Source organism: Nestor notabilis, unplaced genomic scaffold (assembly GCF_000696875.1).
Source record: "Nestor notabilis isolate BGI_N333 unplaced genomic scaffold, ASM69687v1 scaffold6678, whole genome shotgun sequence".
NCBI lineage: Eukaryota > Metazoa > Chordata > Aves > Psittaciformes > Psittacidae > Nestor > Nestor notabilis.
In genome coordinates, this window is record NW_009940550.1 from 10,583 (window position 1) to 31,824 (window position 21,242).

The following is a 21,242-nucleotide window of genomic DNA, read 5'->3' on the forward strand; positions in this document are numbered from 1 at the left end:
ACTGCTTCATCACATCAGGGTTTTTTTTTAAGTCATGTTTTGTGTCTTACCCTTGCAAAGACAAGTTACTACAAGCTGTGAAGCTTCATCATCTAGCAATAAAGAACTTCCCGCTCTTCAGTTGAGTAATAGGTACTTGTGACTTCTTCTGGAGAAGTCTGGACTTGTCTGTGCTGCTTGGGACCTTACGCAGGTTCATAGTTTGTGTTATGAATATGATGAATAGAGGCAATTCAGCTGCTGTGAGTTGTGATTTGGGGTTTGTTTTGTGGGAGTACACTGACAGGTCACATCACAAGGAAACCGCAGTAAATCATATCTCTAACTACATAAATTAACATAAAACTAACTATCACTTGGGAAAACATATTCCTTTTGGAATGCTACTAACCTAACTTGCTAGCTCGTATGGAATAGGCAGTAAGATGGGGTTTAGAATCTGTTCTGTACAATACCCCACTGAATAAACTCAGCCTGGTGTCAAAAGGATGCTTATCCATTAAATTACCCTGATATTTTTTTTCCTCCTTATTTCCTCCCCCCCCTCCACTGTATCATATAATCATAGAATAGTATCTTTGCTTTTTGTCTGTTGCATATTAAAGCTGCCTGCACTGTGAGAATATTTTGGTACATATCTTTGTAGTCCAGGAAAGTTAAATACATTTTGTAGTCTTGTAGCTGGTGCTGTGGCTTCAGGCAGGAAGGCTGCAGAATCGAGTTTTAAAGCTAATTGTTTAATTTAGATGTATCCTGTCTGCCTTTTATGGAATCATGAGCCTGTTTTTGCCTGTCTCTGGCTAGCAGCCTAACCAGAAAAGTTAAATAGGAAAAGATACTTTTCCCCTTTACAAGCAGGCCTGAACAAAAGATGTATTCAAACAGTGTTGGAGTTGAACTTCTAATAGTGTTGGAGTTTAAATAAACTGTGACTTTTATCAGATTTGCCTTATCCAATCTCTTGTCTTTAATTATTGCAAGGTCTTATGACCAAGGACTTTCAGTTGCTGACCTTGTTCTGCCTTTCTACATCTAATAACTCTTATGCCTGCTGTAGAAAGTGAAACTAAAGCTAGTAACTGTCCAAATGAAAAAGGAGCAGCTGAATTCTCAGGGTAAAATAAGCCCAGCATGTGTTGTCAGCACTTTTCAGTGTCAGAGCCCTTGAATATGTGTATGAGAACATCACCATGTACTTGGGAGTAAGTAGTAAATGGTCCCACTGAGCAAAACTGTGGAACATACATAAATCAGTTTTCTCTGGTTGTGGAAGCAGCCACTGCTGTCAGCTTACGCAGGGTGAAGACCTGGTCTTTATGTCTGTCAAGGCCATGCATGGACCTTCAACTGTGCCCAGTGTTCTGCTGGCAGTGAGCTGCAACACAGCTCTCCTCTCACCTCAGCCTCAGAGGGGGTAAGCTGTGAGAGTTTGGAAATGTCACTTCACAGCAGATTGTTAAATAAGTTCCTGTGCTCTCTTTGGCCCAAAACAAATGTAAATACATGGTGTGGAGTTCTGGATCCTGTGGGTCAAGAGTTAGGCTTTCTTGACTTCGTTGGAGGAACCTGCCTAGCAGTTGGGTCATCGTAGAATCACAGGGTGGTTTGGGTTGGAAGATCAAGTTCCATGGGCAGGGACACCTTCCACTAGAGCACGTTGCTCCAAGCCCCTGTGTCCAACCTGGCCTTGAACACTGCCAGGGATGGGGCAGCCACAGCTCCTCTGGGCACCCTGTGCCAGCGCCTCAGCACCCTCACAGGGAAGAGCTTCTGCCTCAGAGCTCATCTCAGTCTCCCCTCTGGCAGGTTAAAGCCATTCCCCTTGTCCTGTCCCTACATCCCTTGCCCAAAGCCCCTCTCCAGGTTTCCTGGAGCCCCTTTAGGCACCGGAGCTGCTCTAAGGTCTCCCCTTCAGGAGCCTTCTCTTCTCCAGGCTGAACCTGCTCTCTCAGCCTGGCTCCAGAGCGGATGTCTTGGATCATCCCCATGGCCTCCTCTGGACATGGCACCAGCAGCTCCACGTCCCTCTTGTGCTGTTCCCCAGAGCTGGATCAGGACGGCAGGGGAGGGTCTCACCAGGGCACAGCAGAGGGGAAGAATCCCCTCCCTCGACCTGCTGCTCATGCTCCTTTGGGTGCAGCCCAGCACACTGTCACTGCACAAGCAGCTAGTGCTTGGATTTGTGTGTGTGTTACTGCTTTTTAATACTTCCAGATGTTCTCAAAACAGGAAATGTGCAAGGCTGGTTCCTGGAGCATCTGAGAGATTTAGCAAAGGTGTTGGTGTAAAGGCAGATGGGTGAGCAGAGATCTTGAAGCCAGCAGATGTCAGGCTGTTACCGCAAGCAAGAAGCTGTGGAAGGATAAGATGATGCTCTGTGCTGACAAGTCAAATTGGGGGAAGCTACAGCTCATCTTCAGCTGCTGAACAGAAGTGGTGATGATTTGTGACTACTCTTCTGGACTAGTTTTATGGTTTGGTTTAGTTCTTATAGCAAAAGCCTGCGTGGGTATTTCAGTTCATGCCCATGCAGGGAGTTACCTTGTAAAAGCAACTGAAACCCTCCCATATGGATGCATGCTTGGGGAAGGGGCTAGTGCATATCAAGCGGGATAGTGCATACAAAGCAGTGTGAGTAAAAGCTGGAAAACTGACGTTAAGAACTGAAGTTGAATTTCTGATGAGGGAATAAGGCTGACACTGTGGGGTTTGGTTAGGTGCTCAGTGTGGGCTTGCACTATTTGTAGGGCAGTGGAAAGAACTGGGGAGGGAATGTGCATCAGTGAAAATGCAAGGAGAGGAGAAGCCTTTCACAAACTATCTGAAAAATCAATGGCACAAGAACTACAGAGAATTAGTGTTTTCCAAGAATAATAAGTCATGGCAAAAACCAAACCAAACCCCTGCCCACTTTCTAACAAGAATCTGTTTAAATTTCAATCTTAGGCCAAAAGAGGGAAAAAGAGATGTTGGGGTTTTTGTTTGGCTTGGTTTTGTTTGCTTTGGGTTTTTTATAAATAAGGGATTTTCCAAGGACTCAGACCACTGCAGGACAATGACTCTTTACTTGTTGATAGAGTTTTATTACATCAGATACTTTGTGATCCCCTCAGGAGATTTATCTGATGGCCTAAATGTATTTAGGATACCTCATGTTAAGCATCATGCTATAAAAAGGGCATGGATTTAGTCTTTACTGGCTGAAAATAACATTTCTCCTTCAGCATATGCACCTGTAACTTTGGCTGCTTTCCTTTGTGAAGCAGGAGAGTTTGGATGTATTAGAAATATAAATTAATTCAACATCATAATTATTTTTATCGTTGTAGAACTTCTTCTTGTCTGTCTTTATCTTCTATCTGCAAAATGACTGTCAGCACTTCCAGTGGACTCCAGGAGCAATCTCAGCTCCCTGACCATGTTTTTCTTCTTGTTACAGGTTGATCACTTTGGATTTGATGAAAATCTTACGTTCCAGCAGCGATATCTCATAGCAGACCAGCACTGGAAGGCAGACAATGGACCAATACTATTTTATACGGGCAATGAAGGAGACATCACCTGGTTCTGCAACAATACAGTATGTAGAAAATAGATTCTTGAATGACAGTCTTCCTTTCCAGTGGTGGCATACTGAAAAATAAGGAAGAACAAGGAGACCGTGTCAGAACATCATTTAAAGAGGTGTTTGTACTGGTTATGATTGTTACAGGAGGAAGAGGAAGCTGAATAAAAGCACAGAAAGAGTTTTAGGGGGTTCAGGGTCCTATCCAAAGCCCACAGAAATCAAAGGGGTGCACTTATTGCTGGGTAAGTGAAGGAAGTTTCCAGAGGAAGCATTATAAGGTGCTCCAAGCTAAGAATGCGAAAGTTTGGACCAGATTCCACCTATCCTAGTAGTTTAGAGTCCCCAAATAAAATGGGACATTTTGATGGGGCTTTTTTCTCTATGAAAGAAATGTGAAATGAAATGAAGGGGGCTAGAAATCAAAGATAGGTGATTCTTGTTCTCTGATAAGACCTGTGAAGCTTTTGCTTCCCTGACTGATACAAATACAGAATGGAGTGTGGGGGTATTTTTCACTACTTCAATGCAAAGTCCAGTAACACAACAGGAGGTGGCATGTGCTGAGCTGAAAGCCAGCAGGGACTGCTTATGCACTTTGCTCTGTCACCAGGTGGTCTCTGTCTGCCTCTTTCCATAACTGGTGGTAACAAGCTGCTGTCAATAAGTAATAACAAGTTGTAGTTGGTTATTAGTTGAAAATAAGTGTGTTGCAATGCTCTAGATTATTGTTTACTGCCAAACAAATGTTGTGTGTTCTGTCGTGTGATGCTAACTCAAATGCATGCTTTTGTCCTGGAGTATTATTTCCTATGGGTTAAATTCATGCCATAGGAGTTCTGGCAGCACGGCCTGTGTGTACTCACAAAACAATATTGGTTTAATGTTTTGCAGCATTAAAATACACATATTTTCTTTGTATGTGTCTCTGTCTCTAGGTGGATATCAGTTTTGTGTGTTGCTTACTTCAGTGATACTTCAAAGCCAAATTGCACTCTGTCTTCCTAGTTGTATTTTGATAGTGGTACCTTTCTAATCAAAGAGTAAGAGTTGGAGTACACTACACTGAAAGTAGAGACTTTGAAAAGAATTGCTTCAGCTTATTTCAATGTCTGTTTTCCTCCAACTAGGGTTTTATGTGGGATGTGGCTGAAGAACTTAATGCCATGTTGGTGTTTGCTGAACATAGATATTATGGAGAATCTTTGCCATTTGGGAATGAGTCTTTCAGCGTAAGTGTTGTCTTTCGTCTTCCTTAAATGCTTTCTATACAAACATAATGCTGCCTGTTGTAATTCTTACCTGTGCAATGACTGTTTAGCCCAGTAAGATTTAAATGTGCTGGAAGCACACAACTGGTTTTTGTAACTATCAATGCTAGGATAAAAAGAAAAAGAACTCTGAGATTTTCTAACACTTCAGGGGACACCTGCAAAGAAAATTCCATTTGTTATCAGGAGGAGATTTGGAATTCTGCAGCTGCCATGGGGGATACAAAGGCTGTTGCTGGGAATCACTCCTGTGCTGTATATAACCTGCTTCCTTTGTCTCAGGATTCCAAGCATCTGAATTACCTGACATCAGAACAAGCTCTGGCAGACTTTGCAGTACTCATTGAGTACTTAAAGACAACCATTGCTGGAGCCCGTTACAGCCCTGTCATTGCTATAGGAGGATCTTATGGAGGAATGCTTGCAGCCTGGTTTAGGATGAAGTACCCCCATGTGGTAGTTGGGTGAGTGTATTCATCCTGCTCAAACGCAGAGCAGGCATTTGTTATTTCCCTGCTATAAATACTACAGCACTGGGACAGGTACAATAATTCAAGCTGACTTGAGTTTATCACTACTGGGAGGAAGAATTATGTTACTTTTGAGTCTGGGAAGAGGCACTGTTTGACTAATAAAGACAGCTGTAGGTCAGAGGGTACTGAATGGTGTATACTTTCAGAGCTATCTGTTAGTTTTGTAAAAACAATTACTATGAACACTGACTATGCTCAATTTTTCTAGGGTCATCAGACTTCCTGATGACTTGAGGCAGGTCTTTAATCTCTTCAGTGCCTTAATTCCCCTCTGGGAAACAGGAATAGCGATTTCCTTACCTTTGTCTGCTGGATAGAGTAGATATTTGAGGGCAGGGGCTCTCTTCAGTTGAGTTTGTGCAGTTCCTGGTGAGAAAGACCTGGTTGCTAGATGAGAATGAAAAATACTAGCGCAAGTCTGATTTTCTGCATTATGTATTTACCTTTGTACTAGTGTCCAAGGCTCCCAGTCTTCAACAGCCTTTGCATGCAGACCTATGGAAGAGTTTTGCAACATTATGGTTAGTTTGTCTAGGGCTCAGTGTCCAAGCTGAATTATAGATGCTTCTTTGATCGTGGTTATGGGGAGGGTATTGACCAGGGGATGGGAGCTCGATTGTAGAGAGGTTCAGGATCTCTTTATGTCCCTTTGCAGAGCTCTGGCAGCCTCTGCCCCCATCTGGCAGTTTGGTGATTTGGTTCCATGTGGCACTTACTTCAGCATAGTGACCAATGATTTCAGAAAGAGTGGGACAGGCTGTGCAGAAAGTATCCGGAATTCCTGGAATGCCATTAACAACCTTTCCTTAACAGGTAAGGCCTCATCAATACTTTTTCAAAGGGTTGTAACGTTCAGGATTGTGTTGTAGAGTCATAGAATGGTTTGGGTTGAAGGGACCTTAAAGCTCACCCAGTTCCAACCCACTGCCACGGGAGAGCAGGTTGCTCCAAGCCCCTTTGTCAAACCTGTCCTGGAACACTGCCAGGGATGGGGCAGCCACAGCTTCTCTGGGCACCCTGTGCCAGCACCTCAGCACCCTCATAGTGACATGGTCTGGTGTGAGATGTCCCTGCTCATGGCAGGGGGTTTGGAACTGTATGATCTTAAGGTCCTTTCCAACCCAAACCATTCTGTGATTCAGTTCTCAGGACTCAGTTGGACTTGATCTTAAGGGTCTCATCCAACCTAAATGATTCTGTGATTCTACAGCTACCTTAGAGGAGGTTTGTAACAAGGTGGGTGTTGATCTCTTCTCTCAAGTACCAAGCAATAGGATGAGAAGAAATGGCCTCAAGTTGCACCAAGGGAGGTTTAGACTTAGTGTTAGGAAATCTTTCTTTGCCTAAAGAGTTGTCAAGCATTGGAACAGGCTGCCCAGGGAAGTGGTTGAGTCCCCATCCCAGTAAGGCATCTAGTTGTGGTGCTTGGGGCATACATTAGTGGTGGACTTGGTAATGTTGGGTTAACTGGTGGACTTAAGGCTCTTTTCCAGCCCAAATGATTCTATAATTCTATATCACGTGGGGTCACTGTACAGCAAAGGAGTTAAATGTGAAAAAAATCATTAACCTTGCTACTTCAGTTCAGTGTCCTAAGGAGAAAGCCTGGTGTGATGAGTTGGCTGATTCAAATCAAGGAAGCTGAATTGGATGAATTCCAGTCCAGATAAAATAATGAAAAGAAAGGCCAGGAGATACAAAGAGATTTATCTACTCACAGTGAAGTAGCTGCCTTGAAGCTTTCCTTTTATTGGAGAAGCATGCCCTGATGTTACTTCCTATCAAAAAACCATGCCCAGCGTCTTGTAAATCTTTGCTTGGAACTAGATGATCTTTAAGGTCCCTTCCAACCCAAACCGTTCTGTGAAGTCTGTCTTTGGTTTTTTATATAGATATCTTAGCTGTGACATACCCATACACTGAAGTATACAGGTTTTCTCTCTTCACTTAGAGTGCTGACTAAGATCTGATCTGCTGTGTTTGTATGTATGCTGAATAATTTCTCCAGGTTGCACCAAGGGAGGTTTAGACTTAGTGTTAGGAAATCTTTCTTTGCCTAAAGAGTTGTCAAGCATTGGAACAGGCTGCCCAGGGAAGTGGTTGAGTCCCCATCCCAGTAAGGCATCTAGTTGTGGTGCTTGGGGCATACATTAGTGGTGGACTTGGTAATGTTGGGTTAACTGGTGGACTTAAGGCTCTTTTCCAGCCCAAATGATTCTATAATTCTATATCACGTGGGGTCACTGTACAGCAAAGGAGTTAAATGTGAAAAAAATCATTAACCTTGCTACTTCAGTTCAGTGTCCTAAGGAGAAAGCCTGGTGTGATGAGTTGGCTGATTCAAATCAAGGAAGCTGAATTGGATGAATTCCAGTCCAGATAAAATAATGAAAAGAAAGGCCAGGAGATACAAAGAGATTTATCTACTCACAGTGAAGTAGCTGCCTTGAAGCTTTCCTTTTATTGGAGAAGCATGCCCTGATGTTACTTCCTATCAAAAAACCATGCCCAGCGTCTTGTAAATCTTTGCTTGGAACTAGATGATCTTTAAGGTCCCTTCCAACCCAAACCGTTCTGTGAAGTCTGTCTTTGGTTTTTTATATAGATATCTTAGCTGTGACATACCCATACACTGAAGTATACAGGTTTTCTCTCTTCACTTAGAGTGCTGACTAAGATCTGATCTGCTGTGTTTGTATGTATGCTGAATAATTTCTCCAGATTAGTTATAAGTGAAATGTGCTTTTAGCAGTAACACAGCTGACCTATGTGTTAATGGCACAATATACTAATTATTACTTTATCTTTTCTTAAAGGTGCAGGCTTACAATGGCTTTCCAACACATTCCTGTTGTGCAGCCCATTAAAAAGTCCTCAGGATGCTGTTCTATTGAAAAATTGGCTGAGTGAAACATGGGTAAACTTGGCTATGGTGAACTACCCCTACAAAGCTGACTTCTTGCAGCCTCTGCCAGCTTGGCCTATACAGGTGATTGAGAGTCAGTGTCTTGTAAAATTGACCATTTGATTTAACTAGTTCCCTCCAGACCATAAAATGTACTTGGAATGGCCAAATGTGGAAGCTGTGCTCTAACCTTGTCTGTAGGGAACAAGGGAGGGATCTACTTCCTAGCTTCCACAATGATAATGATGGAAAAGATTAGACAGGGGAGGGAAAGATAGAAAGTTCACTTCTTGGCCAATGCAAGCTGTGCATCTTCCAACCCCAATGTATACATGGAGCTTCTTTGTTATTTATTTGCGTGTGTTATCTTTTCATTACAGAGGAGCTAAGCACTTTATTATCTATTTTAAAGTATGGGGAAGGGATTGAAAAGCTTGCTGAATAAAACAGTACGGTTGCACTGTTTCTAAATGGTTTTAACCAGGAAATGTAAAGTTTCAGGATCCTCATAGTGGCATCCACGATGCAAATGGATACTGCTTTTTGTGATAATGCTCTGGGTGTATCATTGCATAGAAGGATGCTTCCTGGAAGCGGTCTGGCTGTATTATGACAAGAAATTGATATCCTATCAGGTATCATGTATTTATCATTCTATCTTACATATTTAGACTCCCCCTTCTCTCTTTGCTTCAGGAAGTCTGCAAGTTCTTGAAGGATCCCAGTCTCCCTGACAAGTTGTTGCTGCAGAATATTTTCCAGGCAGTAAATTTGTACTACAATTACTCAGGAGGAGTCTCATGCTTAGATATGTCTGAGACTGCAACAAAGAACCTGGGCCAGTTGGGTTGGTACTATCAGGTATGCACTTTGTCCGTTCTAAATTGCAACCCAGTGAGGTTTTTGAGCTCCAGCTGATGAGAATTGTCAAGTCATTCAGCTGTCAAATGCTGTTTGAGCTTCTTTATTGAAGCACTAACAGTCTCCTGGGAATACATCCTGTTGCCCTACTTGTACTTTCAGGCTTGCACTGAGATGGTGATGCCCATGTGCACAGATGGTGTCAATGACATGTTTGAGCCTCAGAAATGGGACTTTGATGCACTTTCAGAAGAGTGTTACAGGCTGTGGGGAGTGAGGCCTCGCCCCTCTTGGATTCTCTCTATGTATGGAGGGAAAAACATCAGTTCACACAGCAACATCATCTTCAGGTGAGCTTTGTTAGGCTTCGAGTGGAGTCTTCCACTGGTTTGGGTTGTCAGTGCAGAAAGCCTGCACTAAGCACTAAGTAGCAAAAGGATCTGTCTCCAGCTGAATAGAAGATGGGCATGCTTTGTGCTGCTTTTGAGAGTGAAATGGTCAATCTGCAATGGCCAAAGAAGCCAACTGTTCTGTCACTGCCTGTGTGACTCTGGGTTGGGATTCTGCCAACCATTCTTCTTCCCATGTGGAATCCTTATCTTGTGGCCAAAGTCCAGGTTTCCCATGCTGGTAAATCCCTCTGGCTTTTATGAAGCCAAAGCACTGTCTCTTCCACATAAAAGGAAAGTCTAAACAAGCTCTAGCTATAACACAGCATCTCAGCCACTGAAGTTGTTGCTCTGGGTGATAGCCTTGTGGAGGGGCTGGTGTGACATTCCTTTTTCCCTTTGATACAGAAAGGAGAGGGAAGTAACTTGAGGAGCTTTCCTGTTACTGCCAATTGCTCTTTTCTTTTAGTGGTAATTAGGCAAGTTTCATACAAAGAGATGTTCCCATTCTAGCAAGGCATATTGCTAATACAACAGAAGCTTGTCTGAAACACATTTGTATTAGGGCAAAAAGTGAAAGGACTGTTTCAGTCTAGTGCATGCTGCTTGCTTTCCACTCAGCCTTCACTTTGCTTATTTTTAAGGTTAAACTCTGCTTCCTTTAAAGGGAGGTTTATGTAGCTGTACTTCTACTGTGAGGTGATATAAAGCTATGTACTGGCTGTTGGTCAGGTTGTTGTATGGTGGGCATCTCCTGGAAATAGATATAGATATATATATATATGCCTCTGTGCTCTGGCTAAAACTGTTCAAGGCCTTTTAAAAAGCAAAACCTGCATTTCTTTAAACCAAACTCAGAATTAAGTCTGTTGGACCTGGTAAATAGGTGTGCATTTTAAAAGCAGAAACTCCTTACTTGAATTGGGGATTATGCTCTGGATTTCAGCTGTTACCATTGGTCTGTTTGGCTCCAAAGACCTGTTGCTTTCCACTAGTTTGCCTCTTGCTGTTTCTGTCCCAGCAGGGTATCTGCTTTGTAGTGAGAAATTCCACCCTTTTTTGGAGAACTTCTTAATAATGAAATAAAAATTGTTGGTTTAACTTATTTCCTGCAGGGTGTTCTTATTTCCAAGGCCTCACAGCTCTCTCTACAGTAGAAACCTACTTCGTAAGCGATGGACAAGCAAACAAATCTAAATAAGTGTTTAAGAATTTATGCCAGCTGAAGGAGCTTGAAATGAGAAAAGCTTGAAAGCAATCAAATGAGTGAAGCAGTGCTGTACACACAAAGCTGGGTTGTTTCTCTTCAGACAAATACATTGTCAACACTGTACATTTATATAAGAGCCTTTTATTCTTGAACACTACAGAGTGCTTTCCAAAAAATATCCCTATGTTTACCAGGGAAAGCAGCTCCCTGTGGGGTGAAAGCTTCAAGTGTCAGGCAACTTGCACAAGAGTGTAGTGCAGGGAGGGAAAAACACTCCTTCTGAAGAGAATCAGTGTAGGCTGGGTTTATCCAGGATGGTTGTACTGGTGTTGTCACTTCTCCCTCCATGAGCAGTGCATCGCTGCACATTCACACTGGTGGATGGTATGTTATCAATGCAGGAGTCTCCCTTCTTGGAGGTATGTAGTGTGTGAGTGGTTACTCAGTTGTAAGTAGATATTACTTCCCTGTCCTGGCCTGCACAACCTTATTAAAACACTGGTTTGAGGAAATTGGGGTTTTCAGAACCCTGTTTGCCCTTTTTCTTCCAGCAGTTTCCACTCCTGATACTCTAACACACTGTATTCTTGGTGTGGAAGTGCTGCACAGTGGAAATGGCATTTTAACACTGTTCAGGCATATGGTGGCAGAAAGCAGTTGGTAGTCTTGTCATCAGCATGTTATGGTAATCACAGTCAGCCCATGTTATATCAGACAGCACAGAATTTGATACGCACAGTCTAAAACCTGATGATTTTCCATCTGGTTGGATCACAGCTAAGCTGGGTGCTTTGAAGATAGGGCACCCATCTAGTACTGCATTGGAAGGGGAGAGGCAGAAAGTGAAGGCTCTGTTTTGAGAGATACATTGAGCCATGCGCAGACGGTGGGATTCTTACCATAAAAGAAGGGAGTGGAGGAAAAGAAGGCAGAACAGTGCCTGGCTGAAGAGAAAAGATGAGAGAAAAAAGTTAATAAAAGGAAACTTGGCAGTTGTGGAGAGTGGGCATGTTAAAAAAGGATGCACAGACAGAGCTGCTGTGGTTGCTCAGAACAAGGAGAGGTTTTACACAGGGCTGGGGGGCTGAGGAGGCTCTGAGGTGAAGATAGGAAAGGGAACTGTTTTGCTGTGGGATAGGCAGGACCCTATTTATGATGTCAAGGCAATATTATGAATGAAAACAGGACTAGGGTGCTGATACTTTGCATTAGGTTCTTTCTGAAGCCCAGCTGGCCACTGTTGGAAAGGAATGGCTGACTTCTTTATTCTCTTTTACTACTTCTGTTTACACTGGGGAAACTTCTGTCCTGTAAGATGGATGACTGGGTACTTATGTGTATGCTTAGCTTCAACACAAATAATCTATTCCTGTTGGTACTGAATTATCTTACTCTGTGAAACTGTTATGGCTTTGTGGTGAGCCCTCCTTTCGGCAAGTACCACTTCCCAAACTGTGTCAGTGCCTCTGGTGCTATCACTTGCCAGGAGCTGCAGAGGATGCAGCCAGAAGCTCCCAGAAAGGAGGGTTGTTTTCTTGTTCCATGCTTACTATCCACGTGATTGGGACCAAAAGATCCAAGTTCATGTACATCTTGGGTCTCTCAGCAACTCGCCCCCTGTTGCCAAGGTGCTCTGCTGATTGAGGCGACCTTTTAAATCCAGTGCTTTTTGCTCATTGGGCAGCTCTGGATGCTTTTTGTTTTGCAGGTACAAAATGTTTCTCTTCTAAGTCATATTGAGAATCACTGAAAATAAAGAACTACAGAGATCCAGGATACTTGAAGGGTTTTAATGAAGAAACAAAGTCTGAGTTCAGCCCCCATCGGGTTTTTACTCTTGGTTATTTCTACAAAACACTTTTTTACTCATTATTTCTTTCTGCTGTTTTCTGGTGCTGCCACTGTGGTATTTTTCTAGCTGCTTATCTCTTAATGTCTAAGGATGTTTTAATTTCATAGATCCTCTTCGAAATTTACATTGACACACAATAGCCCATCTCTGATGTTATCTTTTGGTCCAGTGTTTTAAGTGAGAAACAAGTCTAGATCTGCATAAGTCTAAAGCTACAAATGGGATGCAAAACTCTCACCCTAGTTCAGCCATTGGCTTGCTGTGTGAACCAGGCATTATTTGGAGCCAGATCTACACAGTGCAAGGAATCCCTTCAGTGATCTGGGGGAGTAAATTTCATTAACTTGTCCCGTCACAGAGGAAGAGTCTGTTTAATATGGTTTCTTGAGGGATAAATGCTTTAATAGGGTTGTTACATGGTCTGGGAATTTGCATGTCTTGGTGCAGGGAACCTGAACCTTTTCTGATCAAAGGCAGGTGGCAGCCTGAGACTGTGGCACTATTATAGGTCACTGCCTGAACTAGCAGGTGAATAATGACAGAAGTGTAGCCCTGCTTAAACTGCAGTAGCTCACACCTCTGTCAAGAAGGCTCCTTTCAGCAGAGGGGTGGGCACAAGACATTGAGGTCTGTTTCTGTCAGGACATATGTAAGACATTCTTTACTGTGAGGGTTGTTATCTTCCCTGTGAGGGTGCTGAGGTGCTGGCACAGGGTGCCCAGAGAAGCTGTGGCTGCCCCATCCCTGGCAGTGTTCAAGGCCAGGTTGGACACAGGGGCTTGGAGCCACCTGCTCTAGTGGAAGGTGTCCCTGCCCGTGGCAGGGGTTGGAGCTGGATGAGCTTTAAGGTCCATTCCAACACAAACCAGGCTGGGATTCTATGAAAACTAGTTGTGAGTTGACTGCTGTGCAGATGTACCTAATGAGATGTCCTTTCCTTACAGCAACGGTGGCCTGGACCCATGGTCTGCAGGTGGGGTGACCCAGAACATCAGCGCTTCCCTCGTGGCAATTGTGATCCCAGATGGAGCCCATCACCTGGACCTGCGCAGCCGCAACCCTTTGGACCCCAAATCAGTGCAGCAAGCTCGAGCCTTGGAGATCTGCTACATGAAGCAGTGGATTAAAGAGGCCAGGCACAGCCACTGAAGTGGTGCTGCAGCAACCGTGGCCACTGCACCTCCACTGGCTTTGTTGGGAGAAGGGCCAGGCCCTATCACATGGTCATTTGAACATTTCACTCCTGCTTCCTCACCTGTGTTGCAGTGCTAACCATTGCTTGTGCCCATGAGAGAAGCAGGCAGCAGATGATGAAGAGCATTCTCAGATAATGAATTTCAGTCCAAGTGCATGGATTGAGCTGCCTGCTCTGGCTTGCTTTCCTCTTCTGCTCTTCTCAAATGCTGTACTTCACCATGAAGTAAAGAGCTCTTGTTCCAGGGTTGATGCCTTCCTCACTGCACTAGGTGATTGTGCTGACTGCTGGTATATACAGTGATTAAATGGCAGTGCTGTTAATGATGAAACTCCTGCTGCCTTCAGTGGCATTGAATTTCAGACATCTTCAGCTGCTGTAAACCATCAGGAGCAGGGAGATAACGGGGAGCAGAAATCACATCTTAGTGTGATGTTTGGAGAGGTAGGGCAGTGCTGCCTGTGAAGAAACTAAACAGCCCTTCCCTTTGGGAATCAACACTGGAAAAGAAGTAAATATTTCCTTTTTCCTTCATTTTCTGGCAGCTTATTAATCACAGCTGCCTCAGGTGGCTTTTCCATTCTGTGCAGTACTGAATGGTCAGGGCTGGGCCCAGACTCACTATGCTGGTAACTGGCTGAGCATGCACAATCTGCAGCAGGGTTTTGTTCCTGCCTTTGCTGTTTGTCCTGCTTCCAAACTATCTGCCACTGTGATGATGGTTGCCAAAGAAAACTCTGGGTGTATTTTGTGTGTCTGTGTATGTGTGTATCCCCCACAAGCACTTAGTTCTTTCAAGCCAGGAAGCTTTCGAAGCTATTCTCTTGAGCAAACGTGACACTTGTGCTGGCTACGTCTTATGAAGTGACAAATAATTGGGGCTGTGCCTTGTGGGGGTTCTTCCCTCCCCCCCTGTTTTGTGCATTGTTCACATTCTGCACGCTCTGTTTGCTGATGGCTCTTCAATAAAAGCCTTTCTCAGAAAATTGTTTGCAGGACAAACTATTGAAAGCCCAGAACGCAGCTTTCCCCTCGGAGCAGCGCGGAGCCTGATGCTGAGCTCACCCAGCCAGGTGCACTGGCCTTTCTGTAAGGCTTCCAAACTGCCCTGATTCAAGGGACAGTGTATTTGACATTAATAAATGGCTGGGGCAGTCCCCTCATCTTCCAGCTTTGGCTTCACTCACACTGAAGCCCTTCTTCAGAAAGGAGTCTTTGCAGTTTAAAGATGACTCCATTTCGGAAAGACTCAGCCTTGTCCCCAGGCTCCTAAAATTCCAGTTCTCTGGAAAAGTTCTCTCAGCTGTGATGACATGCCTGATAGTTGAGTATTTTCCTAAGACATCACGTTGCCATCCACAAAGAGAACCCAACACTGAAATTTCATCTTTTAAACCCCTCCTGTACCTCTTCTTATCAACCAAGTTCGTGGCAGTCCCTTGCCTTGTGTTCTGCAATGAGAACCTCTCCTGCTCTTGAGCAAGGTAATTGCTACAGAGAGAAAGACCAGAGAACTACAGGGGGAAAAGGAAGAGTTATATAGAATTTGCCTGAAAGCTGTTGACTGGAAGCTGTTGGTAATCCCTTTTCCAGTGGTTCTGATTCTTGGTTCTCTGCTGTGGATGGGCTCCACTCTCTCATCTCACTTGTGTACTTTATAATAACATGGTGGCTTGAATTTTTTCTTTAAACCAATAAAAAATATCATTTTCTTAATCAAGTGGGTTACAGTCAAGTTTTTAGAAGTACCATTGTATCATATGAGGTGTTATTTGCTGTGTGGTGGTGTCCTGGTTCACTGCAAGGCAAGGGATGGAATCTACAACAGCAAGTGTGAGTTTGGGGATCACAGATGGTTTAACTGAGCAAGCAAGAGCCTGAGTTTGCTGCTTGCACTGATTGCTCTGGGTAATACTGCAGATTCTGGGATAAATATTTCCATGTTGTATGGGGAAAGACATGGGGATATTCATGTGTTGGGATGTAGATGGTCCAAACTAACAGCAACTGTATGTTGTGGATCTGCTTGTCTCCTCCTCTCTCCCCCGCTGCCTAACTTACTGCCTCAGGAAATAGCAGCTTCTCTGTTGTCTCTGTTATTCAGTGTGGTTTTGTTTGGGGTTTCTTGTTTGTTTGTTTAAAATCTCACTATTCCATTTAGTTTGTATCTGTGAGACTGATTCAAGTGTGTTTTGGATCAGGTTCTTACTGCTTGGACCAGCTTAGGAATTAGGTGATTGGCTTTCTGTTAGTTTTAATTGCTCTTTCTTTTTCTTTCCTTCTTTCCCCTCAAGTTGAGTAGTTGAAACTTTAGGTCTTATTTATCTTAAGCATTTAGAATTAACTTAAAATCTATGTACACATCTTTATGCTACTGAGGGACCGTCTATGGTTATTTGGCTACCTCGCCTAAATCCTAGCTCTCCTGCTTGTTTCATGCAGGTGGGAACAAACTGGGTCATGGGAAGTGGCTGATTTCCCCTTCCAGGTGTATGGTGATGGGCCACACTTCATCTCAGGCTTAGGTATCATACAATAGGGTTGGAAAGGACCTTAAGATCATCTAGTATGTCCTTGCCATGTATCATAAACGGTTGGAATGAAAACAATGATGTTTCCTACTTGCTGGGGAAAATGCAAAAGGAAAGTTAATGATTGCCCAAAGCATGAATCTTACTGGGGAAACTGCAGTTTGTATCAATAAAAATCCATTCAAATCAGGAGATGTGAGTTAGTGGCACCGGATTTTGTTTTGCAAGGACATGGATTTTTCTTCCTTGTCAGATTTGGAGTTCTGCAAATAACGTTGTCTTGATTGTGCTTGATTCTGGTGGAATGGGAGGAAAAATAGTGAAGGAAATCCCCAGGTTGCACAAAGTGCAGTAGGTGTTGAGCCTCTGTGCTCGTTTGGTAGTTTCTTATTTCGGAGGTTTAGCTGCGGGGTGAGGAGCAGGTATATCATAGAATCCCAGACTGGTTGGGTTGGAAGGGACCTTAAAGCTCACCCAGTTCCAACCCCCTGCCACGGGCAGGGACACCTTCTGCTAGAGCAGGTTGCTCCAAGCCCCTGTGTCCAACCTGGCCTTGAACGCTGCCAGGGATGGGGCAGCCACAGCTTCTCAGCACCTTCATAGTGAAGAACATCTTCCTAATACCTGATCTAAATCTCCCCTCCGAGTCCCCAGTGCTGTGCCCGTGTGTCTCCCCAGGGGGTGTTGCTGCTCGCAGGGGCTTTCCCCTCCGCTGGTGATTTGCAAACCCTTTTGGTTCAATCCCCAGTTTGGAAAGTAGGGGCAGCGAAACACTGGGAGTAGCAAATCCCTTCCGTTTGTCTTGATGTTTTCTAATGTATGCGACCTCTCTGGGTGGTTTAAGCGGTTTAGGTACTTTCTATAAAGGGGATCTTTTAATGACAAAACTAATGTGATTATCTTACCAAGTGTGAGAGGCGTATTCAAGGTTTAAAGAAAATCTGTTAGAATAGCTGAATGTATCTGCTTAATCCTTTCTCTAATGTGGGTGGACAATGCTCTGGGAAGCAATTGGTCTTTCTTTCTTAGAGTAAATGCCTGGTCTCCAGAGGTAGGAACTTGTTTGCAGCTCTTTATACCCTTATGCTTCACCTTCCAGGGAATACAAAGGCACAGGAGAGAAGCAGAGAGCTTTGAGAGGCCAAGTTTTTCCTCAAATAGCTGGGGGTGTAACCAATACAGGCCCAATTCCGGCAGGCGGCCGAGCACCCTCTGCTCCTTTTGACTGCCCCCTGAATAGAAGCTTCTCCTTTTGCCCTCCAGCAAAACCACGGTCCCCACAATGTGAAATACAGCAACGCTTTCCCCTTTCTGAGCATCAGGGAAGCTGCTCACACTTGCTGGGGTGGCAGGACCCTGTGTTGAGTGAGCAGCCCTTCCCACATGGACCCACGGCTTTGGGGAATTCTTCCAAAGGTTTCCAGATCAACCCTTTGGGAAGGTTTGAGGCTGCTGATAAGTTATTGCAGAGTGATGCCTGAGCAGGGGTGAACACAGCATGGGGACAGCACTGAGGGGTGGTGCTGTGGGATGCAGCTATAGCTGGACCTCGGCTACTGCCAGCCTGGCATTGGGCAGGTCCTCCACTGTTCTGTTCATAGGTCTGTGCTTGTGAAGCTTTGATTTCCCCATGTCCATCTGGATGCACAGGTCTTGGAAACGTTATGAAATCCTATTGTCCACGATGGTTAGCAAGATAGGTCAAATGCTTCACCCACCTTGGTGAAGTATTTAACAAAACAAGTCGTGGCTCTGGGGCTCTTTAGCCTGGATTTGGCCTTACAGCAGGAGCAAACAGGTTGCATTTTGTAGTTTGTTACCCAAATATCCTCAAAACAGCACATGAGGAAAAGGATATTTGGCTGCTGTCTTTCCCAGTTGGAGTGAAACTTATTGTCTCCTGTTACCCCCCTGTAGACTAACACAGGGAAAAGAGGTACCTTAATGTCAGAGTGTCCTCTTCATGGAGATAAGCAGTGAGCTACAGCCCTACACGGTGGTCTGGCTATCCTGGCCATGGAACTGGCACTGTGTTCTCTGTTGTGGAAAGAAACAGCATTGAAGGACTTAGTGCACAAGCTAAAAACCAGTCCTAGATAGTATCAGACTGAATCCTGTGAAGGAGGAGAAGTGATTTGTACAGATGAGACCATGGCACCACCCCAGTGTGCTGTGTAATCAGTGATCATAACGTGGTTCAGGTTGAAAGGGCCTCAGGAGGTCTCTGGTCCAACCTCCTGCTGACAGCAGGATCAGTTATGGGGCTGGACCAGGATGCTCAGCGATACAAGTTCACTTGGGTCCCCAAAACCTCCAAGGATGGAGCCTGCACAGCCTCTCTGGGCATCACCTGCACATCATCTCTGGGCTCAACTGTCTGCGTGGTGGAAAAGTTTTGAATCTAGTCTGAACCTCTCATTTCAGTTTATATGTGCTTTTATCCTCCCATCGTGCACCATCATGAAGAGTCTTCCCTGTCTTCTTGATAAGCCCTGTGGGCACTGAGGGCTGCTGTTTGATGCTCCCAAAGCTGCTCTTTTTCCAGGCTGAACAAGCCCAGCTTCCCCATCCTCAGGTCAAGTGCTCCATCCTAACCATCCCAGCTGTCCTCTTCTGAACCAATAGATCAACAGGAATTCCTGAATAAGGCTGAGAGAGCTGGGCTAGTTCAGCCTGGAGAAGAGAAAGCTCCTTGAGGGGAGACCTTAGAGCAGCTCCAGTGCCTAAAGGGGCTACAAGAAACCTGGAGAGGGACTTCTTTCAAAGGGTGTGTAGTGTCAGGGCAAGGGGGAATGGCTTTAAACTGATAAAGGGGAGATCTAGATTAGACGTTAGGTAGAAGCTCTCCCCTGTGAGGGTGCTGAGGTGCTGGCACAGGGTGCCCAGAGAAGCTGTGGCTGCCCCATCCCTGGCAGTGTTCAAGGTCAGGTTGGACACAGGGGCTTGGAGCAACCTGCTCTAGCGGAAGGTGTCCCTGCCTGGGGCAGGGGGTTGGATCTAGATGAGCTTTAAGGTCCCTTCCAACCCAAACCATTCTATGAATCACCTTCTTCTCCCCCCTTGCAGCCTGGTGATGTGTCCAACCTTGCAAACTGGACTCTTTGGCTACCCCTTATATTTCACTATGAGACAAGAGAGAAAGCGAAGGATGTCATTTCCTTGTGAAGACCAGTCCCCATTCTCAATCACCACAAATGAGGCCATTAACAAAGGCCAGATCCTCCCAGGTCATGATGCAGGAGCGCGGAGGCTCCCACCTTTCCTCCCAACAGATGAAGTCAGCACTTGCTACTCCAACTAGACTAATAAATGTCGGGGCAGCGGGAGGTGAGTGCAATCAAGTGCGAGAGCCTGAGTTATAGCAGTAACCTGCTGAATTCCTGGGTCACAAAGTAATTTACAGAACAACCCTCATGTCATTCAATAATTATTCAGACAGGCTGGACCCCGGGGGGCACAGCCTCCTGCTGGCTCTATTATTAATACCATCAACAAGCAGCAGGATGTTGGTGTGAAGAGAAAAGAACCACAACACCAGCGTGTGAACCTAAGGAACAAATGGAAAACGGCATTAATAGGATATTGTGCCGGTCTCTAATGAGTAAAAAAACATCTATTGGTCTATCTGGCCCTAGCGAGTTCATTCAGTGAAATAGGAATGTCTCCTCTTTGGCAGTGGAATCGCTCAGGGCAGTTTGCAGCAGAAGGGGAGGAAGATCGGTGTGTCAGCGGCTGCTCATTTATATCTCCCAGCCCCTGCGATAGTCCCCATGGAGACTGGGCAGGGGGGGGAAGGTGGTTTCCAAGCGCCCCAGAATAATTTAAATTAATATCCAGGGAACAATGTAAACCTTCCCTTTGACGTGGCGTGGGAATAGGCAGTCCCAGCGCTCGGGCTGGGTCAGCTGAAAGGGAAGGTAATGCCGCAGCCCGGGATCTGATGGGCGCAGTGAGCCAGGGGCTCGACCTCTGCTGCTGCATCCCTCCCTTCTCCTCCCACCCCCCGGCCTCCAGAACGGGTGGAAATGGCAGCAGGAACTTCTTCTTGTGAATGGAGACTTCCTGGATGTATATAAAACCTGGGCACGGGTGTAGAGGGTGACATCCGCAATGTGCGTGGCCCATGGGTGCCAACAGCCACGGTGTTTTGGGTAAACTTAATGAGTAAATGTTTAAAGTTAGACTTATTTATTAACGGAATTTCAATGCCAATAGTGATGCAAGTGTTGATGGGGTGGTGTTGCCGCAGCTTAAGTCTTAAACCATTTCACACCACTGCTTTGGGTTCTGTGGTGCTTCCTCACCCAGTGGCCTAGAGCCACTTAGAACTGCAAAGGGGCAATAAGGAGCTACGTGGACAAAGCCTGAGGTGAATCAAGGCTGAAGTAACCTGTGAGTTGTTTCTCAGCTGGGAAATGACAGTGGTGGGTGATTTACTACCTTGCTTTGTTCTGGTACCCACTGCTAACAAATGGACAAAGCAGAACAACCCTGGTTTTGAGCCCTCCTCATGCAGAAGAGCACATAGTTTATTTAAACATGGGGGGAAATGTTTCTCAAGGACATTTAAAGAATGAGAGAAGGCTTCCTGGCTGTTTTCTTGGGGATAAAATAGCAGATGCTGGGGTACAGCAGAGGAGATTTTGCCTCAGATCTGTTCCCATAACGTGGTAATAGAGCTGGGCTGTTGCCTCAGGCATTACCTGAGGTGGTAAATCCATGTCCCCGTTTGATCCACCCCGTGCACGGTAGATAGGTCACACCAGTGACCAGGAGGTGGCTGCTGTGCCTGGGGTGTCCCATTCTGCATGGAACCCTGCTGGAGCATCGCTCTGGCCATAGGCTGAGCTTGTTCCAGGAGTAGTAGCATTGACTTGTGGTATGGGATGAACTCAGCACTTCTCTTTGGTCCTTAGAAGTGCAGAATTAG

General features: G+C 45.0%; 1 protein-coding gene across 1 annotated transcript; it reads left to right on the forward strand.

Moving 5' to 3' along the window:
• The first annotated feature begins 2,439 nt into the window (after positions 1–2,439).
• On the forward strand, positions 2,440–13,799 carry PRCP (prolylcarboxypeptidase (angiotensinase C)). Its single transcript, XM_010020415.1, has 9 exons — positions 2,440–2,466; positions 3,440–3,580; positions 4,696–4,797; positions 5,119–5,300; positions 6,025–6,182; positions 8,186–8,358; positions 8,971–9,135; positions 9,298–9,485; positions 13,531–13,799. The coding sequence occupies exons 1-9, from the start codon at positions 2,440–2,442 to the stop codon at positions 13,733–13,735; spliced, it is 1,341 nt and encodes a 446-aa protein (XP_010018717.1). The 3' UTR covers positions 13,736–13,799.
• Positions 13,800–21,242: the final 7,443 nt, after the last annotated feature.